Raw genomic sequence first — 21,978 nt, 5'->3', positions numbered from 1 at the left:
GATGATAGAAAACAAAGATTGTTGAATTATGTGGAGGGGGAATAAAGTGATGTGGTAGGAGAGAGAAAGTTAAAATTTCGACTCCGGCTAGAGATAGTCTAAGAATGTGCCCAAGGACTAAGAGCGCCCATCGTTTTCGTAAAGCTTTGCCCCATAGTTTTGATAAAAGCTTTTCGTGTCGAAATTGAGGGCTTGCTGCTCGATGCGGAGGAAAAAAAAAAAGAAAAGATATATATCGGAGCCCGCACGTTAGCCGTATGGGAACTCGCCAGAAACACTCCCATTGAATGCCTCCTTCGGCTCATCTGTTTACACTCTGCACAGCACAGGGACCGTTTTCCACGTCGATTCCGAAATCTATCACCCGGCCGCGCCTCATTCAGGCCAATTGGTGACACCTCGGTCGCGCCACGCCGCCGACCCGGCCTACGCGGTGGGCCCCGCCTCCGCTCCTCTCCATGCGCCGGGCTAGTCCCCGGGCGCCACCCTCCCCGTCCGTTACCCCGTTCCCCGCCTTGCCCTTGCTCCCCATAACAATGGAAACCAAAAATAATAAAAAAAAACTTGCCACGCCGTTTCTCGCCCCCTCGTACCCTTTTATTGGTTTCCAGGGTGGAACCCGCGAGCTTCTCGCAATGGCGACGTCCGCCTGCGGTGAAGGCACGAAGAGGGCATGCAATGCGTGGCCGCAGAGCTACATGGATCGCCGGTGGGAGGAGGCCACCGGCGAGTCCGTCTTCCGAGGCTTGCATCTTCTTGAGTCGCCACACCGCCGTCTCTAATCGCCCTGCCCTAACTGTTCATCCTATCGGTCGGTTTCCTTTCCCTTTCTTTCTTTTCTTTTCTTCTTGTTTTTGGTGGATTATTTTCCGTTGATGTTGGGATGTCGGTGATTTGCTTAAGGCGTGCCGCATTTGAGGGATGATGAGGTCCCGCCACAAGGAGGGAAGCCTGGCTGGGCTGGACTGCCGAACCCTAGGATTGGGCCGTGGTGACGATTGCGGAGGACCAAGGGCTTGTTCCCGAGTTTGAGGTGATAGATCTTCACTCTGCACGTTGTTTGGTTCCTTGAATTTGATGTTTTCGTGGATAACTTGGGAGTAGTAATTGGACTTAAATGGTTTTGGGCCAACGGCGAAGACCTAAGCTTGATTACTTTGGACTTGTGATATGCACAAGATGTGGAGTGGTGATTGTTTATGTATTCAACTCGAAAAGAATGGAGAGGTATAAGCTACATATTAGGATTACTTGCTCTTCTTTTAATGAGAAGAATGCCGGAGCAGAAGGCCACACATTTTGTTGGAGATGTTTTAATGAAACATTTTCTAAATTGTAGGGTTAGGGGCAACATGATATCCCATCTTTACACGCCCACGTGCACACAAATAATTTGATAAAACTAACACTAATGTGTTTGATGTCACATGCCAGCTAGTGGAATGCTCCCCAATCAACATGTCGGCTATCTTGATTTGATTAGCTCTATCACTTTTCTTCTCTTGTTGATCATCAATCCCCATGGCCTATTGATTTTCCCCCCCTGTGATATGGTCGTTAATGCTTATTGATTTTGCGAACAACAAACTGAATCTGTTAGAAAAATCACATGGAAAGGGGGTAATCAACAACTTCTGAACTCCACATCCTCTACAAAGTACCATACAACTGCAAACAAAACCTGTCGTTTAGTGTCTGCTCTCATTACTTCCAAGTAACAGGTGAAATTTTATTATAACCTAACTTGCCATAAGTAACTGAGCTCTACAAATTCATAATACAATTGAAAACCAGAAAATTTTAGCTCAACTTGCTTGCTTAATTGATTTCTGCTAGGGTTGAAGTAAAAGAAACATGCACATCGAGGCCTAACCCAACCAATTCAAGTGTAATTAGCACAAAATCAGTGGTCGACCCATGTTAGCCAAATTTGGCCTACATATTTCATGATCGGCCAGAGTCTTAGAGAATGCAACGTACAATAAGCTCAACATGTTGGTCAAATAGATCCCTTGTGAACTTGCTAAAGAAGTAAGTGTATTTGGCCAATGTGTGGCCACATCAGCCAATTGCTATCATGCTCTTGGGTCCTTGCTAGTAAGATTTTTGAATTTGGAGCTCCAGAGATAACGTTTTTGAACTTAAAAAAAGGCAGATCTCTCGAGGGCAAGCACACATTGGCCAACTCCTATCTTGACACAACTGGGAAGTTTCCGAGTTGAAGAGGGGAAAAGAGAGAAGACTTCCCTAACAATCAAGTAATCATTTCAAAGTTGACAAAGAAATAGGTAGATATGGTTGACTGGATCATGAGAATGAGCTTCTATCTAGGTTACCAGACACTTCGGTTTGGGTGTTGTATCTGTGTTAGACACGTGTCGGACACGGATTCACAATAGCGACGCCGTGGACACGTGTGGTTCAAATCAGCCCGTCCCAATTACTTATAACCATAAGCTACGTTCTTTGGTATATCATGCTCAAAACCAATAGATTTTTAAATCTAATAACCAAAACCATACTTAAGATTTAAAAAAAAACACATCGTACCATATGCCACAAATGCTACCAAAATTAAACTTATTAAATCTAAATTTTTGTTTGTCGTTTTGATTTAACTGGATTCTTAATTGTTATAGATAGTAAAAGAAATATACAAATGTTATGGGTATTTTAATTTAGTATTTGATCTAATGTAAATATTTTATGTATACATGTGTGTCACTAGGTGTCCCTTTTACAAATTTGTTGCATCCCGTGCCCATGTCCATGTCCGTGTCCACACCCGTACCCATATCCGTGCAACCTAGGCTTCTATCGTGACTCAACTAGGAAGGTGTTGAATTTGGTGATATTGTGAAACAAGAGAATGGACAGGAAAAATTATTTATTTTCTTTATGGTTATATTCTTGTTGATTTACATGTATGTCAAGCAACCTAGTTAGTCGGGCTGGCAAGAGATGTGCTAAGTCAAGATTAACTAAAGAGGCATTTAAGAGGATATATCTACAACATAAGCAGAGTTCTAAAGCTGAAAAGGGAGGCCAAAGCTCCAATGTAGTATATTGCCTTAGTCCAGAGATCTCGAAAAGGCGATTGCAATAATGAAGGAAGATAATATGTATTAACAACTTCTCACTAAATTATGAATGTTTACATAGTGATGTGTATCAATAATAAATACATAAGATACGGATATCCATAATCACAAATAACGAGTACAAAAATATTAATTGTTGATATCCAATAGCATATTGATGTGGAAATGGATCTTGTTTTAGTCATATATGGATACAAATATTGGTAAATATAAAAGTATTTGAATAATCATGTTAATTACATGGCTGAAATGTATTGACCTTAGAGTAGTGGTTCCGAAGCCAATTTTGGTGATTCAGGAGTCTATCACTAGGTTTTTGTGTGAGCAAATAAATTTCTGGACTCCTATTTGTGAGAATTTGTTTCATTTAGATAGTTCTTATGTCACATGAGCTATATAGCCTCCAGTCTCGATCATTTTCTCATATCTAATATATATTCTATATGTTTCCACACATTTAATCTATATTCATATCAAATTTTCTTGGATTTAAATATGAACTTTGCTTATAACTATGTTCGTATCCATAACCGTGATTAATAAACAAATGCAGGTGTAGAAAATGCGACATGTCCCTATCCGATCAATTTCTCCCTTACCATGAATACAACATTGCACATATACAAGAGAAAAAATAATAAATCAATTACCAACTCGCAAACTAAGTTATCCTAGTGAAAACATTATATCATACTCAGAGCATCTAAGTGACTTAGAACTATTCATCACAACATACGTAATTTAACTGAACCGATAATGTTTCAATATGTGACATGTCAACATAAATGATGGGCGTAGAACCACAAAATAGTACAATAAACACAAACTATCATGAATTTACGCCCTATTAATTGCCTTAAATTATACTAAGGTCAATGTGTCCTTGTTTTTTTAATCTGCCTCCTCTGCAGTAGCATCATCATCACGACCATCATCCCAACGTAGAACTGAGTGAGCTAAACTGGGATTGTTGCCTCTCTAGTAGTTCTGAAATCTTATTCCCTCTTAATAGAGAAATTCTTGTCTATTTACTTCTTGTAATGCCTATCTATTGATATTTTCATTTTCTAGTACTTTATACATTTCAAATATATACAAATATTATCGGTGTTGCTCATGATTACTATAATTTATCTTCATCTATCAACCTACTCATTGTCTTGATCGATATGTGTCTTTTATCATTTAACTCACTTCGCTTTCTTTCATTCTTCTCATTCCTTGTTATGAATTAGAAACTCTCGCTTGCCTTTATGAGGTATATCTCAACTTGGCTGCTATTTAAATGAGTCAATGCTTTTACTCCACTCAAAAATCAGTTAGTCCTTCAGAATTTTGTGTTAACTCCAGCATTCTTTCATCTCATTTTAGCTTTAATATTTTTCCCTTCGGAAATGCGACATTCTTTATGTACACAGGAATCCATAAGGTCCAAAATCAAATAAAATAAACCATGTCACATTATAATTCACTTGAATATTGAACTAATGATTAGGTTTCATATAATAGTTTGATCTTGTCGTTGACATACAAATCGAGTGTTAGCCTTTCTTCTTCTGAACTAATATCTGGTTTGGACCCGAATAACATCTTGGGACACATATTTTACCAATAAAAAAGTAATAACATTAGAAGGCTTAAACTTTGATTAATATCCATAACTCGTGTGCTTGCGCTAGGAAATAGCTAGATCGCAAAAACAAATCATTAATAACTCAATGTTCATGCTGAAGGACATATGGTAAACAACTACAAGCAACACCTTTTCTCCACACTCATTTCCTCTAGGTAATAATTAGAGCGTCCTCCCTACTCAAATTGTTGATCAATTTCGTAGATACACCAGACTATAATCAGTCGAGCCTACCCGATTGAGTATATTTATGTAGCAACAAGCTTGTCTTGCTCGATATTCACTACCAAAGCGTGTGAAGGACAAAAGAAATCAATGAAACAAGAATACCAAGACTATTAGCTATTCCGGCGCATGTCTGGAACAACCAAGTCATACACCATATAGACTCATATTGGCCAAATTTGGCAAACCCTATGTGAAATCTGCCAATTTCTAGGTTAATTCCTCTAAGAGGAAACTAGGAACATATTTCCAAGAGTGTTTTTCTTTTTTTTTTCTTTTTGTTGTAGGCGTAGGGCTGTGATGAGGAACGAAAGCATGGTGATCTGTTGAGAATGATTATTTGAATAAAAATATAAAAATTGTATTCTTCATTTAAAGAAAAGATACAAATGATGAGCTTCACACCCGGGCACTTCACTTGCCGGTAATTCACATGCTTAATACTTGTTTCAATTCACTTGTAGGGTTTTCACAAACATTTTTCTCTCCTCAAATGAAATGCAACTTCTCTTATAGGAATAAAACACAAATCAAATTCTAACTAATAAACAAGATCAAATAATACATCCTAACAAAATATTAAATACAGTCCTAACTTACAACAAAATTAAATCTAACTAAAGATCTCAGCTAAAGGAAAAATCAAACCCTTGAAAAATAAAAATCCTAACGAATATATTCATTAAATCTTCTACTGGATTTAGATATGGATTTGTTCTGCATTAAATCTCGCCATCTCGAAGAAACTCACCCTCAATTCTAAAATTGCATAGCATTGATACTTTGAATTGTTGCATTGTCGATGTCGATAGCTGCACCGATGGACTTCAACTCTGATACCAAATGATGGAGATTAGAAGCATAGTGATTTGTTGAGAATGAATATTTGGATAAATTAAAATAAAAAACAATATAGAAATTACACTTTTCATCTAGAAAAATAAGATACAAATGATTAGTGTTCTAAAATATGGATTAAGTGGTTGTGTAAAAGGCCGCTTATGCTTAAGCAGGTTCCAATTGTTTCAGTTAGGGAAAAGTGGTCCATTATGCGGTCATCCATATAATTGGGTGCATTTTCAAAAAGCACCTGCATAACCTTTTTTATTCCTTTAATTCTTTTTTGGGTCAAGCCAGTTACCGCAAAGCTAACCTAATAAAAAAACCAAATGCTAAAGTTTTCTCAAAGTTCCACTATCTCCATTCTCTCTCGTTCGAACCATTAAACTATCTCCAGCCTTCTTCCATGCTTATAACTTGACCTCCTTGCTTGCAAAACTCATTAGAAGATTGTATAACCTTCGACGCTCTCCTACAAGCTCTCTGATGATCACCCGAAGCTCTCTAGCATTCCCTTTGAAGATTTTTTTGATTAGCAGAACTTTCTAAGCATTTTCTATTTTTCATGAATATTATATATTTTAACTTATGATAAACAATAAATATATAGTAAAAATTCAAAAATGCATAATTTTGCATAATATGATTAATCAGCGCATGACACGAGTAATTGTTAAGTGCTCTCGGATGACAAAATAAAATCGTGGTTTTGAATATTACAAATGAAATGATAGGCTTCATACCGGGACACTCCATATGCGGGCAACTCATTGCCTAATACTAGCTGCAATTCACATATAGAGTTCTCACAAACATTTTTTGCTTCTCAAATGTGGAAATACAACCCTTTTTATAGAAATAAAATAAAATCTAATCTTAACTAGCAGATAACATCAAACAATCAGCCCTAACTAAACAACAAATTCAATCCTTATTAAAGATCTCAACTAAAAGAGTAATCAAATCCTTTTAAAAAAATAAAATCCTAAGTAAAATCTTTCATCAAATTATCTGCTAGATTTAGATCTGGATCTGTCATGCATCAGGCTGAGTGGGTGATGGTGGGATGGGGAAGAGAGAGGTTTGGGAGGAGGGGTTTTGAGATCTGAACTTTAGAGAGACACAGATGGATGTGGCAAGTGCATGACTAAATTGACCAACTCGACCCAATTTCATATTTTGTGATGCCCAATGTTGAAAATATTACAACATCCATTGAACATACTCCCTGCTCTTTCTTTCATCAGCCCTTCGTATCTCAAGATTACTACTTTGTATTTGGGAGAATGATAGGTTGTAAGGCTTCCACGAGCGAAGTAACCTGCTTCTCCTCTACAGAAATTTTCCTCTTGTATTTTTCCATGGCACGTTTCTTTTCTTCTCACTATCATGCTGGCAACATAACTTGTCGGGTTTATATTTATCATGTGTTTATATCATGTGTTGCAATTTTTTCTTTATCAACTAGAATGATGGTTTTTCCTTATCATTTACAAATTTTGGTGCAAATAATGCCTTTTCTTTAATGCGTCATGCAGGTTACTCTGGAAGGAACTCATCATGGACCTCTTGTCAATACACCAACCATGTTTTTAGAAATCGGTATGAATCTCTGTAAAATTTTAGCTTTTAACTCTATGCATGTTTATCTACTTACTTGAGCAGCATAATCCACTTAGCTTCTTAGTTAGTAAACTGAATCATTATAGAGATTACCTCTACGCCTCACTGTTGCTTGAATTAAGGAAAATATTTGAGGATAGACATTTTACTGTTTAATATAATATGTTGATGGCTATTAGAGGATAAGAGTTTTGAACATGCCAAGGCAAACTTGGGTTTGCAAAAGAGAAGATCAAAATTGTAAGAATTTGGAGAGGAAGGACAAAGAAGGAAGTCTTCAAAATTTTGTTTGGTGAAAATGATCCTGAGAAGCTTGTCTGAGAGGATAGATAACTCGGTATAATATTAATATAGTAAGATTTGAAATGGTTTTATTTTTTGAGATCATTAAGTTATGGAAGTTGCCAGGTTGGGAAAACTCTACGAATACATTTGATCTTTATTTACACACTTATTCCTATATATCAAGTGCATATGATCTGTCCTTCTTGCATAAAGGTGTGAATCCAGATTATAGACTCTGAGTGAAAGTGCTTCCCTGATCTAGGTGTCTTTGTTATACAACGACAATCTACCTTGCTCACCAAATTGAATATGAGCTGAAATTTTTGGATACCATCTCTTAGTAGTATGGGATGCAGAGTAAATCCTTTCAGAGTTCCCTACTAAACCATTAAAATGGGATTAAGTTGCTATTAGGACATTAAAAAGAAGTTGCTAACTTTAACAAGGTGACAAGATAAACTCGATGATTCTGAAATGGTATTGTGGTGCAAGTGTTTATTTGTCATGTCTTCTAAAACTTAGGTTTGTGAATGTATTTCAAGAAGTCAATATCAGGGCGTTATATGCTGCTCCTACTTATGCTATCATTAAAATTTCATGTAATAATTTGGAGGATAAAAAACAAAGTAACAGTGAATGAATTGTCAGGACATGGAAGGAAAATTGTTGGTGATAGAAGTCTTAAGAAAATGAAATGTGAAGATGGTACTATAGCGCTTAAACACATTGTAAAAGAGTGATTCCGCATAGTTTCACATTTTTATGCTGATGTAAGCTTTAATGTTATCAGCTTCTTTATCTAAAGTTGTTCTTTATTGCAAGTTTGCAACCTATGAGCATAGGAGCATAGGACACTTGACTGATTGATGTTGCCCTCATCTTTGACGTTAAGTGCGTGTTTATTTGTCATCTTCAAAACAGTCAATTTAGTTCCATTGCAAAGTGAGCATAAGGGTATTAGATGCTGCTTCCTACTTCTGCTGTCATGAAAATCTTATTTAAAAATTTCTTAATATCACTTTTAACCGGCTTATACAACTTTTTGTTTTGGGTGAGAGATAGACATAGTTTATTGAATGTGTAGCAGTAGCTTGTGACACGTCAGGCATAGGTATAGATTGTCTGCTGAGTTAAGAAGGTTATCTAATCACTTTCCATAGCAAGAAGTTGAATGAGGCTAGGCAACCTTGCTCAAACTATGACTCGGGTTTTATGCCATAGTGTAGAGTCTCCGCACTTGGTGTCACTTTCTGTTACTTAAAGAACTCATTTGATAGTCTGACTATAAGGTCTTACCTTATCTTAATTCTCAGAAGAAAATAAGGCGCTGATATGCTTAGTGGGTTGAATTTATTTATGAGTGCACATTTATTCTCAAAGGTTGTTTCAGTATCGAGAATAAACTTGTTGCATTGAGTAAGATAACGATGACTTTGCAGACCATGAGGTCAGAAGTGGTAAGATTTGTAAGGAGTACAGGTACAACCATCCTGCTTTTTGGGATTTCGGAAAAATCTTTACTTGTTTCACTCAAGATTCATTTATTTTATTATAGGGTTTCACCATTATAGATGGTTTTTTGTTTAAGGTAGCCATTCACCACTTCATTAGGCAATCAATTGATATGGGAAATGCACGTAGGAGTTATTGGACATTTTGGCGGTGATAAGGTCATAAGCTTGGTGGAGGGTCATGTGTCAATGATGTCACAATGGTTGCGCTTGTCACTCTGCAAACGATTGGAAGCTGAAAATTAGATTAAACACATTGCTCCATCCCTTTCACACGAAGCGAGGATATTAGCATGATTCGTGCTTGGATTATTTCGTACTTTAAAAGAGTGTTATTCTTTTTTTTGTTGTTAGATCGCTTTTGCACATTTCTTCACTGTAGTAAAATTGTTGAGGCTTCACATGTTGCAAACCTTTCCTTCCGGGAGGCTGTTCACTTGCATGTTCTTTCAGAGGTTGTTGTTTTAGATAAGATGTTAGGTCCATGAGTCACTTTTGGTATCCTCTAGAGGAAACTAAATACCTTACAATATATTTCTTCTTTCTACTGCTTACTATCCACATGCTGATGGACGAACTGAGGTGATTAATAAGAGTCTTGGAGATTTGTTGTGTTACTTGTGGGCGATGTCCAACTGGGATATAGTGCTATCTTCGGCATAGTTGCTATATAATTGCAGTCTATAGATCTACCGGATCTGAGTCCTTTTTAGGCATGTATTGTTGTAACCTGGAAATAGAATTTATGCCCCTCGGTTCTGGATATGAATCAAACTGAGTTATTTGCTCAACATTTGTGTGATTTGCATTATGATACTTTGTAGACAAATTGTAAATTGTTGCTAATTATTAACGTGAAAAGAATAGGAATGTTATAAGATTGCTGCCGATAAACCTAGAATCGAACATGCATGTATTGATAGTTATGATAAGAGTGCATTCTGAAAGGTTTCCTTCAGGAGCCTTGAAGAAGTTGAATGCATGTTGGACATGTCCTTATGAAGTTGTGAGAAAGATTGGTTTCGAATGCCTATGAACTGGATATTCTGAAGGATCTTGGAATCAATCATGCCTATAATGTTCAGGATCTAACTCTTTCCTTGAAGCTTTTGATTTTTTCAACACCAGTCATGATTCCTTAACATCATCTTCAACTGGGAAACAACAACAAAAGGAGCTTGTTCCACCATCTCCACTGATACTAGCTACATGACGTACATTTGACAAACTTGAGGATATTTTGAATGGTGAGGTCGTCTCAATGGTATACTGCAGATTTCTTTATTATTTGGATGATGAGATCCTTCTGACAAGAAGCAGAGATTTCACTTCTTTAGGTCAAAACACGATCAATAACTAGAGATTTTGGGTTAAGTTCTTGGAATCACTCTTTTGCATCATGCTAATGTTAATTGCAATTTCAATAAAAACCAATTTTTATTCATCAATATCTAATTAGAGTGATACAATGATGAATATATATAGGTCCAAAGGAAAACTAGGATCCTAATTATAACTAGAACAATGAAACAGAATAAATGAAAAAAAACTTCAAATTAAATATATGCAATCCTCACCAAACTGGAATTCAAAATAAAGTTAATTAACTAAAAGTTACAAATGATGAATCAAATCTAATTCCCATCTAAACTAGAAGTTTTTCCAGTGATACGAGGCTTTCACAGATATGCTTTATATATAATTCTCTAACTGTCGTGTTGAATTATCAAAATTGTTTGTGTACTTTTGCTGAATTATGCATCATTCAAAATTTGCATCAAATAGATATTGTGTATAACAAACCCTAATCGTGGGATGAATCTTTAATCCATGAGTCATAATCCCTCTGGTATGGCTAATTAAAACATTTGTCAATGTTTTTACTTGACTTCCCAAGTTTTTGCCAAAATTGATCATATTTTAAGTGAAACCCTGTGGTGACACCTTCATGAGGTTTCTTTCTTAACACATTCTACGCATGTGCAAAAAATCCCATATCTCCATAAATTTGAAGGTTTGATTTACTCTTGTGCAAATAAAAAAGAAATTCAAAATTTTTTCAGGAAAAAAGAACTCTGACTGGATCTTTGAATTGTGGTTTGATAGTTTCCTATCCTTGATCCTAGTTAGAATTGAGATTATTTTTTCCCTTTTCTAATTATATTAGAACTTTACTTTGACAGTTATTTATATTTATTATTTACTATAACTATAAGAAGCAATTTGGAGTTATGATTTTAGGTGTGACGTATACAGTCGAGCACGTCTCTTTTGTTAGAGTATCAGTAGGTGTAAACTTCTTCACATATCATGTGTACAAGGGAAAGTGCAAATGGTGAAGACTTTTGAAATCCATTAGTTGAAGTAACATGGTACCCAAATTGTTTAGTGATGTCTTGTTTGCATCCTTCCAGCCAGCCAAGTATCATAGAATCAACAAAAAACTTGTTTAGCAAATAATAATGATAATGATAATTAATAACAATACTAATAAATGAATGTTAGAGGGCACTTCTTCCTAAAAGGTAAACAATGAGAAGAAGATATTCAGGCCTTGTCGCGTAGTACCACGAATATGAGATGAACGGATATGTATGTCTACATTTTCTTTATAGCATGTAGGATATGACTATGGAAGAAAGATAACAACATGTGTGCATGTAAATAGTGATTATGGTAGAAAGAACAACTTTCCCAGCATGTGTATGTGTACTCTGCCATGCATTTTAACTTTTAGAAAATTGACACCTATATCTATGTTTTCAAGTATCTACTACATTATTGTAAGACACTGAAATATGAGTATAGAATTTACATAGAACTTCATCTTTTTGTATACAATGTACACATTTTTTTACACACTTTACAATTTTTTTACACAGTGCATTAACTTTTCTCGCGCAGGAAGCACAGAGGAGTACTGGGGGAGACAAGATGCTGCCCAAGTTATCGCATTAGTTGGGTGATTTCATTCATTCTCTTTTTTATTCAGCATTTTTTCCTTTTCAAGCTAAGCATGCATCGACACTTGAAATATACTATGTGGAGTATTAGTTGATGCTACTCTTCTGAAATAAACACTGGCCTATAACTAGTTCTTGAATATGTAGTTCAATTTTCAGCTACCTAAAAGTTTTTTGCAAAAAAAGTGTAGCTAGCATTCTGCAGTAACAAAATACTACTATATTATGTGATATTAGGTGATCTACTACTAGATTATGCACAATGGAAATCAAAATAAAAACTTAGCGTGCATCTAGTAATCATAGTCATAGTTTAGAGATCTCCAAATGGATCATAGGATCGCCATAGACATCTTGATCAATGGCCAGAGGGCAACTGGTGAGAAAACCCTACATGTTACAAACACAACGACACTAACTAAAGGTATGAGATGATGACTCCAAGTATTTTACTGTAAGGTTTTTATGTATCTTCATAATTATCCTATATCAATGTATATAAGGAATAAGAGATAGAAATCCTAGTCTTATTAGAATTAGTTACTAATCTTATCTATATGATATGATATATAACCACCCCACTTATTTCGGTGTTATCCAAAACAATCAAAACCAACATACTCCCACTCACACAAATGAGTGGATGTTGTCCATTTCTGCTTGCAACGAATCACTGAGTGGTTGACTCCTTGAGATTCTTCTTCCCTTTCAAATCCATGTACATACATCATTAGTGGATAGTAAGAGCCTACTAGTTGCCTTGACTAGGTCAGGAGATGAGGTTGTTGTGAATTTATACACTGAAGCGATTGAAGTGGAAACATCAGTTTCCCTTGGTTACTATCAGTCAAACTTGAGGCCTGACTTGGCATATAAACTGCAGACTTGTCAAGAGATCCTGGGCATATCACAAGGTGGTATTGCCGGACAAGTTCATCAAGGAGTGATGAAATTTGGGTCTGTACATTATTCATTTAATGATGCATGCTCTAATACTATAGCTCGTTGCCATATAGCGTGTCCTTAGATCGGATATAAGGAGATTAAGGATGGATCATTATTCCCTCAGCGTGTGTGCCGTTATTGATGACCACAAATAATAGAGGGCTGTCATTGTACCCTTATAGACATTGTCGGTCTAGGAAGGTTATGAGGATCTACTACTTTGGCTGTTGTTTCCCACTGCGATAAGACATTACCACACTTACAAGGCAGTATGTGGAAAGGGGGTGATTAGCAGACCCAACTTTTAAGGACCAGAGAAAGATTGACATGTCTCTTGATTACATCAATTGGTCAACTCTTATTTATGTAGGGAGCAAGATTTGAAGAGTGCGATGAATCGACAGTAGACTATGGTGTTCATGTACATTTTTCTGAGGTATTGTAAATACTCGAATGAACATGGTTGATTTGATTTGAGGTATGGGATACCACATGCATACACTTGTTGTAGTGTTTTTCTTTCACGGGGATCCTTGTGTTGATCCTAAAGGATCAAACAAGACTACTTGCTGTCAATAATGATGTTAATAAAAGTAAATGAGACGTAATTTCTGAGGTATGAAACACTTTCCTTGAAGAAATATTTGCCCCACTTGGTAATTTAAATTTGCTTTAGATTATTGCAAATTATCTTCCTAGGATACAACATAAATTAAAAATTTCTAAAAGCAAATCTGAAATTTTCTAGTAATTCCCTATGAAACAAGTTTTGTATAGATTGCAAATATTTGAAAGAGTTTTTTTTTTTTTTTGAGAGAAATGAGTTTTGAAGTTTAGAGATGTGTTCTATTTATAGGATTGAAAAGGGGCTTCCAATAGTCTCATTTCCAACAGCCAATACTTTTGAAATCCAAACGACCAACTTTCAACTGTCAAACCTTTTAAAATCTTCACGGTCAAACTCTAAGAACCAAACCTTTTGAAATCATGATGGGGTTCTTCCAAGAGACACAATTTGTCTCTTTAGATTAAGGTGCCTTTTCAATTGTGAGAATTTTATTTTTATCAATCAAATTCTAACGATCCCCCACTTTTTGTTTGGAAAAACAAAATTAAAAAAAAACTTCAATTTTATTAAAACAACACTACAACCAGTATAAAATGATATTGGTATATACATATAGGTGTCTTTCGAATTAAACTTTTGCTTGGTGCAAAGGCCTTAAAGTTCTATGAAAGTCTTTAGTTTTTGTAGCATTAAACTAGTTACTCTTTATGATAGAGCCGGATAATGTCCTATATATACTTGTCTCTTATTTTGATGGGAAAAATATTTTCCTAGCACTATTATGGCCATGTGCTAATTCCCAGTTCATGAACTCTATTGAGAGCAAACCTTTAACCCTCTTAATAAGCGACAACTTTTAAGTTCAAAATAGGTGAAACATCTATAATGTGTTTTCCAATACTTTACACACAATGTATTAGACTTCCATTTAAGAGTATAATCCATCCTCTAATTTTGTAATGGATGATATTTGACTGTATATTTTAGGGATTAATGTGTCAATATCAATCGATCACTTTCAGAAATTTGTTATTACCCATTTAAACCTTTTGACTAGTACAACTCTAGTATATGGTCGGGTTACCATTTTTGGTGATATCAAATATAAGGTTTTAGCCCTATTTTGGCAAATGTCATCTTTACTGACTCTCTAGCAGTAGGTTTTGTTAATAGATCAGCCAAGTTTTTACTTGTCTTAACATAGACAGTTGTTATGACACTATCTTGTGCCAATTGTCTCCTATATTCATGTCTTAGACTTATGTGTCTAGGCATACCATTATAGGTATAACTATAAGCCCTTGACAAAGTGGCTTGACTTTTGCAGTGGACAGTATAGCAGGTATTGGACGAGGCCACAACTTAATATCCAGCAATAAGTTTCTAATTCATTCAACTTCTTTACCAGTTGTCGCTAGAGCAACGAACTCATATTCCATGGTGGAGTGTGAGATACATGTTTGTTTCTTGCTCACCCAAAAAGTTGGTCCTCCACCAAGTTTCTAGAAATAGATTAGTTGTCTACTATACTAGTCATCTAGCTTGCATCAGTGCATCCTTCTAATATAGTCGAATAATCAATACAGAACAAGTTAGGATTTTTGATTTTCTTTAAATATTCAAAAATCTTAGAAATGTTTTTCCAATGTTCTACACTTTACTAGTGTATCTACTTAGTTTGAATACAACAAATGCAATATCAGGTCTAGTACAATGAATAACATACATCAAAGAACCTATTGCACTAGCATACTCAAGTTGTGTTATAGCTCTGCTATAATTGACACTCAATTTGATATTGGGACTAAATAGAGTGTTAATTTTCTTTAAAACAAGTTGATTAAATTTGTCCAATATCTGTAGAATTAGAAGATAATCAAGTAGTCTATATGATATACTATTTTCAGCATATGATACAAAAACTCTTTTAATGGCTCTAGGATCTAGCTTCGTTCTTTTAGGATCAGGAACCCTATAATAAGCCAAACACCCTCACACTTTAAGATATGATATATTATGTTTCTACCTTTCTATAACTCACAAGGGCTTATGTTTGACTTGTTAGAGGGAATTCTATTATGAATATGGCATGCTATGTAAGGTGTTTCTCCCCATATTTAAACATAACTTAGCATTATTAAACATGCAATTCACCATTCCTTGTGAAGTGATATTTTTTTGTTCGGCTAAACCGTTCTGTTAGGGAATGTTAAGGTGTTGTGCTTTGATAAATAATATCATGTTCTTCACAAAACATATTAAAAATATCATAAAAATATTCACTACCTCTAGCAGAATGTAAAACCTTAATTTTTATCAAGTTGATTTTTAACTTCAGCTTTATATTTCTTAAACATGACAAATGCTTCATAATTTGTTCTTAAAAGATAAATATGCATATATCTACTGCAATCATAGAAAAAGTTATAAAATATATTTTTACTCTAGTTAGGTGTCATTTAATTCACATATATTAGAATGTACTCAGTCTAATGTTTTAGAATCTCTATGAGTAACGCTCGGAAAAAATTTCTTTGTAAGTTTAAGACTTAGCACATATTTCACATTTGGCAATATCACCGTAGAAATTAATCAAGTTTAACTTTTCATATTTTTAAAATACCAAATTTTAAACGTGCTAAATGATACCCATAAATAAGAAGATCCAACAAAATAAGCCGAAGATATAACTTTATATTAATACTGAGTTGATATGTTCATCACTAGAGTAGCCCTTTCCTACAAACACGCCGTTCTTAGACATGATTACATTGTTTGACTCAACAGCAACCCAAAATCCTTTCTTACAAAGAAGATCAATGAAAACTATTTTTTTTTCCTAATTTCGTGCACATACAACACATTTGTAAGAGACAACTTTTTCCAGAAGTAAAGTCTATCTCAACGATACCTTTTCCAACAATTTTTTTTGCACAAGCATTGTTTCCCATTAGCACCTCTGTGACATCTAAATTTTCTTCAAATCCTTTGAACATGGATTTGTCCTTGCGAACATACTTGTCATATCAATCTGCCGAAGCCACCAACATGCTTGTTACTGTTCACACACAGCGCGTTGCACATATGTGCATGTGGGTGCGTTGGTAGGTCGTGGGAAGGCGGGGTGGTGGTGAGCGGTATGGCACTGTTGCAGTAGAGATGATCAAAGGGGACAAGAATAATGGACAATAAAAACGGGTTTATGATCTCTGTTGGTGGTTCTGAAATCGGTGTAATATCAAATAGCTTAAAGTCCAAAAGCTCACTTAAACCTAATGTGTATAAGGAATAGTAGATGCAGCATGATTTTACACAGAAAGTAAGTAAAACCTTTTAAAGGGCAATGATAGTATATTCGACAAGAGGTGCGGCTAATTGCCTACCCATTAAAGGCAGATAAGTTTGAACAGGTGGTGTAGTATCTAACTAAAGTCAGTATTTTGTAATTTGTTAGGGAAATTGGAGGAGCAAATGGAAAATGTCTCATGGGCCCTTATTACTTTTTCCTTCTTCGTTGCTGTAATCCTTATCTCCTTAATCAAGCTATCGTAGAAACATGGAACATGGTGACTGGAATGTCCATGCCTCCTTGGAGTGCTTATGATCAATTGTTTAGTTGTTTAATGCTTCAAGTTACGAATTTTTTTTTTAAATTTTTACATCATTTACAGTCTTTTAACCAGAATAATATATGAAAAGAAAAGGCAAGCTCTTTACTAACATGTAATTACTTTACAACCTTTGATATGCAGCTTATGTGGAAAGGACTTGGGATGGAAGGAGGTGCTGGTGTAGGAGATTGGTACAGGTATGAACAGTGTAGCTAGCAGACAACAGTATGCAAGAACAAACAAAGTTCCTTGACATTTTAGTACATACTTGATCCCTTCTCAGAAGCCTGCACAAATCCTTTGTAAAGCAAGAAATCCTACTGGAAATACACACACACACACACTACAGCGTACTCTTAACATTCATGGGATGTTTATTTGTCCAGAAAGAGATCTCTATAAATAGAACTTATTAGTGTATTTTATTTATTTCATGTCTGGAATTACTTATAGAGTGATTTTGCTTATGTATCTTTTATATTTATTCTATCATCTTCTGATACAGGAATGAAGGTAGAAATAAAGTTCTTCTCGGAGTAGGAGGTGGCCACTATGCACCTCGTCACATGGATATTGTTTTGTAAGCACTGCTATAATTTTTTCCCCCTCATTTAATTTTTATGATCCACTGCAGCTTTTAAAACCATAAAAATGATATCCTAAAAGAAAATTTTCATTCTTGGTAATATTGATAAAACATCTCTGTTGTAAAAAGCTTTAAGTACTTATATATTTGTTTTGTAAATTTACAGTGTATTAGAAATGGTAGGCCATGTGGAGGGATCTTAAATTCCTCTTAATTTCTTCTCGTAATAAAGATTTTACTATCTTTTTCCTTGTGAGGCCAATAAAAGATATATGTGTTCTATTTGTGTAGAGAGGAAATGACTGCCTCTTAGTATATTGGGTAATGGAAATGCCCAATTTCTACTGACATTTCACTGTTATCGAAACTCTGTTCTCTTCCCCCATGTTAAATCATGAAGATGATGAAAGGGGGTCACTTTGCTGACCTGTTACTGCTTTGTTGGTGTTGGATATGGATAACACTGCAGTTCTGTTTTGACCTCGGAGCTGCATGTGTTGAAACCTTTAAATTATTGGTGGGTTGAGAACTTGTGCCTTGTGTTATATAGAGGCTGGGACATTTCCTCTTTTGTGAAAGGGCTTGGGACAAATGTCCTGTCTGCACTATTGGTGGTGGATGAGGAGGATGTTGATGAATTGTCTTCTTGAACTGTTCGTGGATTTATATATAGATGAAGGAAAGTGAGAAATGGTTCAGACGATATGTGGTTTTGTATGTCTAATGAAATTGTAAAGAAGGGAACTTAATTCTTTAGAGTTGAAAAAATCATAAGAATACTGAATTCTGATAAGATCAAGGGAACATTAGAGTTTTAATGGCAAGAAACTGGTAATCAGAAATCGCAAGGTAAACGAACTACATCAAAAGCTTTCAAGAGATTCAGATCTGGCTTATTTGTCATTTAAAATCTAACTGATTTTGAGGTGTGTCTGACCAGTGACCACCTAGTAAGTATGGTGTTAGTTTTAGCCTAAAACCAAATCAGAGTTGAAGACTAAACTGTAACTCAATTAACATACGAAAAAAAGTTTAACCTTTGTTATTTTGTCTTTTATTGATCAGCTAGTCAAGGCCATCCATGTTTAGTCAGATTCAATTGAATGGGTGTGACTTAATTAGGAATATGATTGGACACTTTCCTGTTAAACTAATGCCATGTGAAGACCTGTATAGAAGTATACGAAGTACTGGGGTATGGATGGATGCTTTCGTGTGTCTAACAAGTTCCACGGGATCGGAAAACTCATACAAGAATACTAGCATGGATTTCATGTTATTTGATGTACTGCAGAAGTTTTCATAAAATAATATTGAGACCACTTCGATAAAGCTTATGTCTCCTGATCAATAGATACTGAAAGACACAGATGTGTTTTAAATTTATAAATGAGTCCTTTCCTTGTATACAAATTTATGCATCCTTACACAATCAGTTGGAGGAGCCTTAAAAACCTTGGAAAGTCCTGTTTCTCACTAGTACTCAACTTTATATGTGAGAGAATAATAAATACTACTACATGTGCCTATTTTATTCTATGGTGTCTCTATTTGTATTTATCAAATTGTATTGGTCATTCCCTCACATGGTTTCTTTAGCTGCATTATCAAAATGTACTACTGGCTATAAATTAATATCTTGATAAAACTCTGATTTTTAACTTTATTTTCTTTCATGTTATCATTTTGCATTTTTCACTTCCCTGTACTGATCTGAAATAAATTCAGGAAGGATGGTGTTTGGGTGGGCCACTTGTTATCAGGATATTCTTTGCCAATGGTAGATCCTAAACAGAGTAAAGGAAATGGCCATGAGAATGACATTGGTGGAACATGGAAACAATCCATCAATGTTGCATATGAAGCTACCAAAGCTGCTTTTCCTGGAGGGGTAATTATAGCACATCTTGACCAAAAGTAAGTTCATATTCTCAGGCAGTTCTTGGACCTGTTCCCTTCTCATTTTGTATATATCTGACAGATGGAGACTAGTTGTGTAGCAGTTTCCATTTGAGCAGTCTTGTATTTTTTCATTGTAGTTCAAACTATAATTTAGAATCAGAGACACATCAGCAGCACTAATACCTGCATAAAATATTCCATAAGGATACATAACTGCCATTGCATGTCTGCTCCAAGCATTTTGTATACTTTCTCGTCTTATAGCACTTGTATCCTTTACTGAAACATTAGCTGTTCATTGAAGACCATTAAATTTTCACGTCAAGAAATGGGCAAATTTAAATAAAAAAATAAAAGAAATAACAAATAAAAAATAAAAAATGGAAAAAAATAAACAACAACACTTTTAGGGTGATTCCCCCCCCCCCCACCCCCACCACCACCAAAAATAAATAAATAAATAAATAAACATACCCCTCTAACAGTGTTATTGTTCAATGTCAAACTACCCAAATACCCTCAATGAAACAAAACCCCAATACCTCTGATTAGTTGCAACACCCCCTCCCTCAAAAAATAAATACCACATTAATAAAAAAAACAAAACCCTACGCGCCCAAATTTGAATGACAGAGGTGCTGTTAAGCCCTTGGACCTTTAGTGGGCAGGTACCATACATTATTTCTATCATCAGATGTCACGGAGGAATGATTTGTCACCTCGTGCATTCCTATTCTATCTACACCGACCACACTGGAACCGATAGGCCTTAGGGTTTTGTGTGAACAAACCAAAAGTTGGGAGTTCTGTGGGAACAAATCAAACATTTAGGAGGGTTTTGTGGAACTAAATTATATGTTTAGGGCCTTTTTGGGTAACAAATCAAAAAATCAGGAGGTTTTGTGGGAATCTGGTGGAAAGGGTATTTTAAACCAAAACATATTAAATTAAAAATATGTATATAAAGGAGACCTAGCGGAAGGGTATATTGCTCAACTGAAGCAATGTACTTGACAGGCCTTATAAATAATTGTGTTAACTTGGGGGTTTTGTGGGAAAACTTTGAGGGTTTAGTGGAATAAACAAAACACAGGGTTTCGTGGTAAACGCCCTGAAGTTATCGGGATTTTTTTTGTGAAATCTCTCTGTTGGCTAACATTTTTCTCACCATCTAGCATCTTGGAGTTTTAAACCTGCTGCTTGAGGTTCTCATTGGTGGAAGTGATCCAGCCTATGCACTTGGACACACGTAAACCTGTATTTTATAGGATGCAGGTCATGTTTAATTCTACTTGTTCATAGATGTACATTATAGATGAACTTTTTATAGGATGTAGGCCATGTTTCTAATTTCTCATCAAATAAAATATTTGAATGTCCTGGAATTTCACTGTAAGTTTCTCTATTGTGAACACCAGTAAGTTCATTTTTCTCTTTTGGGTAACCAAGCATCTTTTGGTTCCTCAAATCAGATTATATGTATGAATACCAGTTAGTTCCTTTTAAAAATCTTCGGGTAACTGAGTATATTCAGTTCCTCAATTCAGACTACATGTTTTTTCTTTCTTTTTTTTTTTTTTTGGAGGAATCAGGTTATATATATTGATTTTGATTATTGGTACCTTTTTGGGCAGGAGCTTCAAGAGCTGGCAGAAAAATGCTATCATCAGCTATTTGACAGAGAAGAACATAAAGGTCGGGAAACCTGCAGACTTTGTATAAAAAGCTGAGAAATTTTCCCGTTCTACATCGTATTATTCTTTAGATCAATATAAGTTATGCTGTAGTTACTATAGAATTTCAGAGATATGAGATTGCATCTCGTAGATGGATTTTACATACAGTATTGAGGCTGCAAGAGAATAAAGCATATGTTTGGTTGTTTACGCCCTAGAATGAAAGCAAATAGGTTTTCTCCACTTCAGTAACTTTCTACGCTTTCTTTTATTTTTTTCTTTCCTTTCGATCATCATAATACATGTGGAGGAACTAGCATACAAAGAAATCCCTTACCCTGAGCAGAGAAGAACCAACAATTGGAATTCTCAACCCACTTGAAACTTAGATTTTGATCTAAACTTCTTCCATACTAAACTTACAATAACTTCTGTTGGTAAGGTTTAACAATGTCCTCTGATATTAGGTCATACGAAGTGTCGCAAACACAAAAACAGCTCCAAAGTGC

The 21,978-nt window shown here is 35.4% G+C and overlaps 1 protein-coding gene across 1 annotated transcript; it reads left to right on the top strand.

The window, feature by feature from the left end:
- On the top strand, nt 636-21,712 carry LOC109841892 (D-aminoacyl-tRNA deacylase). Its single transcript, XM_020410815.1, is given in 10 exon segments — nt 636-740; nt 742-811; nt 904-990; nt 993-1,033; nt 7,338-7,401; nt 12,123-12,175; nt 17,447-17,502; nt 17,811-17,885; nt 19,620-19,808; nt 21,428-21,712. Coding segments are annotated over 10 exon segments (828 nt in total). The 3' UTR covers nt 21,516-21,712.

Source organism: Asparagus officinalis, chromosome 5, assembly GCF_001876935.1.
Source record: "Asparagus officinalis chromosome 5, Aspof.V1, whole genome shotgun sequence".
Lineage (NCBI taxonomy): Eukaryota > Viridiplantae > Streptophyta > Magnoliopsida > Asparagales > Asparagaceae > Asparagus > Asparagus officinalis.
This window is presented reverse-complemented; position numbering and strand designations above follow the sequence as displayed.